The following is a 9,945-nucleotide window of genomic DNA, read 5'->3' on the forward strand; positions in this document are numbered from 1 at the left end:
AAATAGCAGAAGAGGTTCAAAGAGTCAAATGGCTTACTTCTGCTTCTATTTATTACGAGTCTGCTGCGTCAGAGAACCCATATAATCCTGATGCCTAACTGTAGTTGTGCTGCTGAGGTGAGTCCCTGGGTATTGGCATATCTGAGACTATGTGACTAAAAGAAAGGGAGAGGGAAGAGGAAATAAACAGGTTTGCTTTTAAGTAAAAGGTTCATTCCCTGGCATAGGACGTTCTTGGAGCTGGTGCTGAACGGGTTGCTGGGTTTGAGTGTTGGTCCAGAAGGATAAACCAAGTTACTGTACATTTGCAGTAGTCCGAGTTGGATAGAGGGGTTGCTGCATTCCAGGTTGGTGTCTTGCAGTGCCCTGGATGGTAGGTATGACAGTAGTTGACACAGGGGTCCCAGCAGTGATGGTGGTCACTCTTCTGAATCTTAACTGTCCGTTAGCCAATGTGAGGTGGAGAGAAGATGGAGAAGAGAGACAAGAGAAATAGAATATGAGTAAAACTCAACTCCTCCATAATGAGATTGTACCACTTAAAGGACATTAATCAACATCTTAATGCCAGAATATACATCAACACCACCTTAAGGTGAGGTTGCTCTGTAAATGACTGATCTTCCCTCTTGTTTCTTCCACTGACATTCATGAAAATAATGAGACTATCATCTAAATTAGTTTTGCACTTAGCTCAAGAATTTGTTTTAAATAAGAAGACAGCTGCCCTTTAAGAACCTGCCTTGGATCCATGGTTCAAACCTTGTGTTTAAATTCATTTGTATAATTTACTCACTGTGATTAATATCAGACTATGCACTGAACATTCATCACAGTGCTTTGATCTCCTGATATTGCAACAATCGGAGAATACTAATAAATCTAAAAATCACCTTTCGTAAGGCCTGGCCAACACAAAATCATTCACACTGTTCTAGTTAAACATGCTTTACTCGTTTGCCTTATAATGCACTGATCATCTCTGATTATAGGTGGCAAGTTTCCAACCCTATAATTCCAAGGATACATCTGAAACTACTTATTAAATACCTGGAGAATGACATGTACTGAGAGTGAGTTACTGGCTGGAATTGAATTGAGAAGTTCTGATGGTTTGTATATGGATAAAAATGAATAAAGCAAAGCCATGGGCTGGAAACTAATTGAGTGCTTGCGGTGGATTATTTATAGTGTAACAAGGAGCTGGGAATGAGTTACAGGGTGGAATCTAATCGATAGCTCTGGATGGCTTATAGATACAATAACAGACTCCTGGCAGCGAGATACTGACAGGAATCTAATCAAGGGACTTGGTGGTATAAATACAGAATAAAGATGCCCAGGTGAGAGTTACAGGCTGCAACTTAATTGTAGAGTTATACGTAAAGTAACAGATACACAGGAGTTACAGACTACAACCTAATAGAGGGGTTACAGTTGTTTATGTATAGAAAATTGGATATTTGGGAGTATGTTGCAGGCTAGAATCTAATTGAAGAGTCTTGATAGTTTAGATATGGAATGGCACATACCTGGGAGTGATTTACAGTGGGTTTTGGACATTTAAAGGATCAACAACTCTTATTTATTTTGGCCAATAATGGATCCTAGAAGGATATCCCACATTCACAGAATCAGTAGGTCAGTCTTTTCTTGTCCATCTATTCACAGTAAATAGATCATGACTGTAGCTTGGACCTAGAGGCTTTTAGATTTTCCCATCACAGCACTTGTTTGCAATGTCTGAAGCATCAGAACATGCCCATTGATGACCGTTGACCCTGAACTCAAATTGAATGGGGCCTTTGGCATTTCCTCAGAGCAGTAAGCGGAGAAGAAATGACATTTAAACATTGATTCCAGTTTCATTTCTTGTAATGTTTTTATTTGAGATTATCAAAAAGAAAGTCAATATAAGTGCACTTCTTATGACAATGATGGATTAGAGACAAATGCTTATTCTGCCCAGGAGCATTTGCTAAATGGTAAATTTATTTGCCTGATTTTCTGATTGTAATATAATAACTTTTCACACAGATTTGTAAGGATGATATAATCCATTGGTTTAATTACATCAGCCCCGCCACTTACTTGTGTATCCAATAGCCACCTATGTTGGACAAATAGCATTAACCATTTGCTGTTATCCTAAGTACCAAACACAAAGATGTCACTCAACATGGACCACTTCGGGCAGTTAAGTGCTTTCTTACTTTTTCAAGGTTGGCATCTTATTTTATGATACTTTAAAAAAGAGACACCAAACTAAAACCAAGACATTTGTAGCAGAGCTTAACCTGATCTCACAGTTGATATTTCAGCTGATCGAAGCCATCCCAAAATCCCCAATCTCTGACTGTCTCCAGAAGACTTTGGTTAGTTTCAATCAGTTGTTGGCTCTATTAACAACAGCAGGAACAAGTGGAGCAGTTCTGTTAACAGCCACCCAGCCCAAGAACTCCAAAACCCCTGCAACTACTGCTTCTGCAACTCCTTGTCACTGTGTATGCCAAGCTGCAGGTAGCAGGAGATAATGTGTGACTCCAAAAGCACCTAACAAAGTTGTGATATCGTCCATCTAGAAGGATAAGGGCAGCAGATACATAGGAACACTACCACCTGCAAGTTCCCCTCCAAGCCAATCACCATCCTGATTTGGAAATGTATCGCTGTTCCTTCACTGTCACTGGGTCAAAATCCTGGAATTCCCTCCCTAAGGGCATTGTGGGCATACCTACGGCACATGGACTGCAGCGGTTCAAGAAGGCAACTCACTACCACCTTCTCAAGGAGAAACTAGGGATGGGCAATAAATGCTGGTCTGACGGGAGACACCTACAGCCAGAGAATGATTTTACTAGAAACTCTTTGTTGATAACAACATCGCATTGCCCAGCAGGAGCAGTCTTCAGGAGCACTGGGTTCATCATCTTCATCACAGTGACGCATTTTTATTTATATCATCTCATTGTGGGTTTTCCTTACTTGACACTCTCCTTGGGCATTATTTTGGCAACATTGGCCACCTTGTCATGTAAATGGCTTCCACAACCTCTTCATGTTTAAAGCACTTCTTAGTCAATGAGGTACATTTGAAGTTTGGTCCCTGCTCTAACATAGGAAACACAGCTGTCAAATTCTACACAGCAACCCCCATAAGCAGCGACATGACAATAAGCAGGTCATCTGATGGTACCCAGGACTGATAACTGGCTCATTATTTTCTTCACTTCATTCCCAGAATGAAATCAAGATCATAGAATCCCTACAGTGTGGAAACAGGTTCTTCGGCCCAACAAGTCCACACTGACCCTCAGAGTATCCCACCCAGACCTATCCCCCTGATAACTGACCTAATCAACACATCCTTGAACACTATGGGCAATTTTAGCATGGCCAATCCACCTACCCTGCACATCTTTGGACTGTGGGAGAAAACCGGAGCACCCGGAGGAAACCCACGCAGACACGGGGAGAACGTGCAAACTCCACACTGACAGCTGCCCGAGGGTGGAATCGAACCTGGGTACCTTGTGCTGTGAGGCATCAGTGCTAACCACTGAGCCACTGTGCTTCTTCATTCCACATTGCACTGCATGTGTACAAACACTCCTTGGTGAATCTCAAATAAATGTTTCAGTTTCTAAACAATATTTAACCTTTAGCTGAAAACTAACGACCAGTGTATTTTACTGGGGAGGAGGTCTGGAGGTGTCCTGTACTGTGAACGTTAATGGAAATTCCACCTTTCTTTCCTTTTTATCCACTTTACAATGTTCCAGGGCTATGGCTCCTTGATGTTGATACCTGGTTCTGAATGCTGACAGGCTTTCCATCTATATTCACTGTCATTACTTGCCACATCAGGCCAGATGTCTTTTATATGAACATTGGTGTTTTCATATTCATCAATGCTGTCTTGTGATGACAATCACTCTTTGTGCTGTCTCATGGTCACCATCTGCACTCTCACCAAAGTGCCCAAGGATCATGTGTGAACCCAAACGCATTGGAACCAAGCACAACCTTGTTCTCACCCAGTATACACATCTCGAAGCAAAGATTTAAGGGATAGAGGTTGGGGGCAGGGAATTCTGTTAGATTCACTCCGGTCCTTTACAGGTCCACTTGTTCATCAAGTAAATGTCCCCAGCTGAATCAACTAACTGGCTGGATTCTAAGCTGGAACCTTCCAACTTAGGCTACCACTGTCGATTTCTCTCATTGAAATCGCAGGATATCTTTAAAGGAAAATCTACCCCGTGTGTTTCATCCATTAATAGAGTCATAGAGATGTACAGCATGGAAACAGACACTTCTGTCCAACTCGTCCATGCCGACCAGACATCCTAAATTAATCTCATCCCATTTGCCAGCATTTCTCCCATACCCTTCTAAAGCCTTCTGATTCATGTACACATCCATATGCCTCTTAAATGTTGTAATTGTACCACCCTCCACCACTTCCTCTGGCAGCTCATTCCATACACACAGCACCCTCTGCATGAAAAAGTTGCCCCTCAGGTCCCTTCTAAATCTTTTGCCTCTCACCTTAAACCTATGCCCTCTAGTTTTGATCTTCTGTCACCCGGGGAAAAAGACTTGGGCTATTCACCCTATCCATGCCCCTCATGATTTTGCAAACTTCTGTAAGGTTACCCTTCAGCCTGACACTCCAGGGAAAATAGCCCCAGCCTATTCAGCCTCTCCCTATAGCTCAAACCATCCAAACCCGGCAACATCCTTGTAAATCTTTTCTGAACCTTTTCAAGTTTCACAACTTCCTTCCTATAGCAGGGAAACCGGAATTGAACGCAGTATTCCAAAAGTGGCTTAACCAATATCCTGTACAGCCTCAACATGACCTCCCAACTCCTATATTCAATGCACTGACCAATAAAGGCAAGCGTACCAAACACCTTCTTCACTGTCTTGTCTACCTGTGACTCCACTTTCAAGGAACTATGAACCTGCACTCCAAGGTCTCTTTGTTCAGCAACATTCCCCAGGGCCCAACTATTAAGTGTATTTGGCTCACTGAAAGATTTTGCACATTTCTTTATTGATTTTGTTGATAAGATTAGCTAGGAGTCAGTGGTGGGGAGTGTAAATGATGGCCCAATGGTAATGTTGGACGGTCAGCAATCCAGAGGATAATGCTAACGGACTGGCAACATGAATTCAAATTCCACTACAGGAGCTCGCTGCATTTACGTTCCATTAATAAATCCTTTAACCATAATTATGAGCCTATCATGAATGGAGGCATTCAAAATGAAGATTTTATGTGTAGGGTAAAGACATGTTTCCACAGAGAAAAAGCACAAATAAATCTGGAGCCCTCACCCCAGTTATCCAGATGCATGCAGAGAAAGATAAAACAGCTCATGACAACATCAAAAGAGTAATCCTTTAGAAGCTTAGAGGACTAACTACAGAGGTGAAGAGAAAAAGGAAATTGGAAAAAGAGAGGATATGGAAGAAAAATTGGCTGGTAAAACTAAGGAAAATCCAAAGATGTTTTATCAATACATCAAGAGGATAAATTCTGAAAGGAATGTGCCTATTAGAGATGTATATGGTAACTTGTTTGAGAGTGCAGAAGATGTAGGCAGGGTTCTTAAGGAGTACTTTGTTTCAGTCTTCACAAAGCAGAAGGCTGATGCAGACAGAGAAGTCAGGTGAAATATTAAACAAAATAGGCTTAATGAGAAGGAAGTACTGGAGGGACTGACCTGCTTGAAGGCAGATAAATCACCAGGGCTGGATGAATTACATCCTGCACTGTTAAAGGAACACAATAGTGGATGCTCTGAAGATGATTTTCAAATCCTCACTACATCCAGGTGAGGTACCAGATGATTGGAGATCTGTTCATATTGTACCATTATTCAAAAGGGTATGAAGTCCAATAGAGACTAGAAACTAGGAGCAGGAGTAGGCCATTTGCCCTTTTAAGCCTGCTTCGCCTTTTAATATCATCTTCTATTTCAACGCCATGTTCCCACTTTCTCCCTATATCCCTCGTTGCTTTTAAAATCCAAAAATGTGTCTACCTGAATATATTCAGTGACTTGGATATCATAGCCTTCTGTGGTACAGAATTCTACATGTTCACCATCCTTTGAGTCCTAAATGGTCTACCTCATATCCTGAAACTCTGACTCCCAGATTTAGATTTCCCAACCAGGGAAAACACTCTCCCTGCATCTAGTCTCTCCAACTGAAAGAATTTTATACATTTCAATCAGATTCTGTCTCATTCTTCTAAGCTCTAGTGAATCCAGGCACAGTCAAGCTAATCTTTCTTCATGGGACTGTACTGCCATTGCTGGTATCAGCCTATTGCAAGTCTTGTTATAGCCACTCTATGGCAGCTATATCTTTTCTTAGGTAGGGAGACAAAAACTACACGTAATGCTCCAGGTGTGCTCTCACCAAGATCCTGAACAACTGCAATGCTCCTGTACTCAAATTCTCTTGTAACAAAGGCCAATATACTTTTGCCTTCCTAATTGCTAGCTGCATCTGCCTCCTTCAAATCCATGTGAATATATTACACTCTATCCTATGTGCTTTAAGTTTGCCCATTAACCTCTTGTGTGGACATTATCAAAAGCCATCCAAAAATCCTACTTGTATTAACTGGTGTACAAGGACACCCAGATCCCTTTGTACAACCACACTTCCCAATATGTCACCATTTAAATAATACTCTTCCTTTCCGTTTTTCATATTGAAGTATCTAACTTCACACTTCGCCATGATGTACTCCATCTTCCACGTGTTTTCCCACTCACTCAACTACTTTAAAATACCTCGAAGCCTCCTTGCATTCTTCTCACAACCCTCAAATCTACCCAGTTTTGTGTCGTCAGCAAATTTGGAAAATTGTTCCCTTGCCCAGGTGACTTACATATATTGTGAATAGCCCCAAAACTACTCCTTTGCATTTCTCCACTGCCACCTAAGAGAAGGACCCAGTCATTTCCACTCTGTTACCTATCAACCAATTCTCAATCCATGCCAATATATTATTCCCTATCCCATGTGCTTTAATTCTCTCCACTGACCTTGTCAAAATCCGTCTGAAAATCCAAATACACAACATCCAGTGGTTCTCCCTTATCAATTCTACTAAAAAAAAAATGATTTGGTCACATGTCTTAATGGGTAAGGGGTGCTAGCAGAAGACTGCAGGTTTGAGTCCTACTTGATTGTTTGGCTCAATGGTTAGCACTACTGCCTCACAGCGCCAGGGACTTAGGTTCAATTCCACCCTCGGGTGACTGTCTGTGTCGAATCTGCACATTCTCTGTGTCTATGTGGGTTTCCTCCAAGTGCTCTGGTTTTCTCCCACAGTCCAAAGTTGTTCAGGCTAGGTGGATTAGCCATGCTAAATTGCCAATAGTGTCCAGGGATGTGCAGGCTAGGTGGGTTAGCCATGGGAAATGCAGGGTTATGGGGGGTGGGTTAGGTCTGGGTGGGATGCCCTTCGAAGTATCAGTATAGGCTCAATGGGCTGAACAGCCTGCTTCCACACTGTAGGGATTCTAAGATATGACAGCACTTGATTAAAGTCCTGTTAGGTTTTACTGTTTGAGCCCTAATTGTCTCTCTGTGCTGTATAATTTACACGTTATGGTGAAAAACATCATCCAAAATGTAAGGTAGTCCCTGCACTCATTCACAATGAAATAACCATCTTAAGAGGAAGATACATCATAAAGACAGATCCCATTAGTTATGTCATCGTACCAGCCCTCTCAGGTTTTCCAGGTGTCATCAAGAATTGAAGATGAGCCTCCTGGACAATGCTGGCAACAAAATCGAAGGAAGAATACTTTTATTCTTTGAGTTTCTTTGAACACTTCAGTATTAATTACAACAATATCGCAAATTGGGGTGGGGAGGGTAGAAGGGTTAAGGTGGTTTAACCAGGCAGAATGGTCAGCAGGTTAGGTGGATTGGCCATGCTAAATTGCCCATAGTGTTCCCGGGATGTGCAGGCTAGGAGGGTTAGTATGGGAAATTCAGGGTTACAAGGATAGGGAGGGAGAGTGGTTTTGGGTGGGGAGCTCTTCAGAGGGTGGGTATGGACTCGATGGGCCAAATAGCTTGCTTCCACACTGTAGGGATTCTACAATTGATACATTCAGCATGATTTGCCTTTTGTAAGCCAATGTTGACTTTGTACAATGCCACTAACACTTTCCAAGTGTTCTGTTATATTGTCCATTATAACAAACTCCAGGATTTCCCCACTACTGACAATAAGTTAACTAGTCTGTAATTCTGTGTTTTCTCTCCATTCCTTTTTAAATATTGGGGTTACATCTGCCAACCTCCAATTTGTAGGAACTACTCCAGAATCCACAGAATTCTGGAAGATGACGACCAATGCACCCAATACTTTCAGAATTCCTTCTTTTTGTACTCTGGGATATAGATTAGCAGGCCACGGTGGCCTGTTAGTCTTTAACCCCAGCACCATTTTCTCATTAATACTGATTCTCTTTATTTCTGCCCTCTCACTAGACCCTTGGTTCCCTGACGTTTCCGGGAGGTTATTTACACCATCTCTTTTTTGAAAAGAAAACACAGCCAAAGTATGCGCCTTTCCCGCTGTTTAATAATAATTATAGTCTGGTCACTATTCCCACATCTGGTCAGCAAATTACTAGATTCAAAATTGAAAAACAGGTTACTTGGGAAGCCATAGATTAACCAGGGGTAGTCAGCATTGTTTTTGTAAGGGGGAAGATCACATCTTACCAGGTTTGTTAAGTCTTTTGAGGAAGTAACAAAGAGGATTGACGAGGGTAGTGCAGTCAATGTTCTCTACATAAATTTTTCCTAAGGCATTTTCCTACCAAATGTAGGGGCGGCACCGTGGCTCAGTGGTTAGCACTGCTGCTTCACAGCACCAGGAACCCAGGTTTGATTCCACCCTCGGTCAACTGTCTGTGTGGAGTTTGCACATTCTCCCTGTGTCTGCGTGGGTTTCCTCTGGGTGCTCCGGTTTCCTCCCACAGTCCAAAGATGTGCAGGCTAGGTGGATTGACCATGCTAAATTGCCCCGTAGTGTTCAGGGATGTGTAGATTAGGTGGGTTATAGGGGGACGGGTTTGGGTGGGATGCTCGGAGTGTCGGAGTGGACTTGTTGGGCCGAAGGGCCTGTTTCCACATTGTAGGGATTCTATGATTCATTTGAAAAGGTCCCAAAAGGCAGACTGGCCCCAAAAGTTGAAGTCCGCTGACACGGGGCGATGTGACAAGATGGATCTAAAATTGGTAGAGTGACAGAAACAGGAATGGCCAGTGGATGATTTTTGCAAATGGAAAGAGGTTTCCAGCGGTTTCCATGGGGCTCAGTGTTGGCGTTGTTGCTTGTGATACATATTAATGAATTGGACTTAAATGTGGGAGGCATGATTGGGAAATTTGCAGACAACACAAATATTGGCCGGGTAGTTGATAATGAAGAAGATGGCTGTTGACTGAAGAATGGTATCAATGGTTTGGTCGAGTGGGCAGGAAAATGGCAAATGTAATTCAGTCCAGAGAAGTTTGAATTTAGGTATTTGAGGAGGACAAGCTAAGTGAGGAAATATTCATAATAATTTGAGAGGGACCGAGGAAGTGAGAGAGCTTGGAGTGCATGACCACAGGTCCCTAAAGGTGGCAGGGCAGTTAGGTAAGGTGGTAAAGAAGGCATATGGGATGCTTTTTATTCATTGAGTGTGGTATTGAATGTAATGCTGGAGCTAAAGAAGAAACTGGGTTAGGCCACAGCTGAAATTTTCTGTATAGTTTCTGGGCATTATTGCTTCATGTGCCAAGGCTTGAAAATTGCAAGGCTGGGGTTATCTTCCTTAGAACAGAAGTGGATGAAGGGGTGGAGTGAAAATTGAATCAGAGATAGTAGGAACTGCAGATGCTGGA

The 9,945-nt window shown here is 42.3% G+C and overlaps 1 protein-coding gene across 1 annotated transcript in view; it reads right to left on the reverse strand.

Moving 5' to 3' along the window:
• The window catches only part of grip2b (glutamate receptor interacting protein 2b), a 104,462-nt gene that overhangs the window by 65,476 nt on the left and 29,041 nt on the right, over positions 1–9,945 (reverse strand). Inside the window, exon 10 of the mRNA XM_048606247.1 lies at positions 304–438. Within this exon, the coding sequence (XP_048462204.1) occupies positions 304–438 (135 nt within the window). The remainder of the gene's footprint in view (positions 1–303; positions 439–9,945) is intronic.

The sequence above is a fragment of the Rhincodon typus genome, chromosome 16 (assembly GCF_021869965.1).
Source record: "Rhincodon typus isolate 14 chromosome 16, sRhiTyp1.1, whole genome shotgun sequence".
NCBI classification, from domain to species: Eukaryota; Metazoa; Chordata; class Chondrichthyes; order Orectolobiformes; family Rhincodontidae; genus Rhincodon; species Rhincodon typus.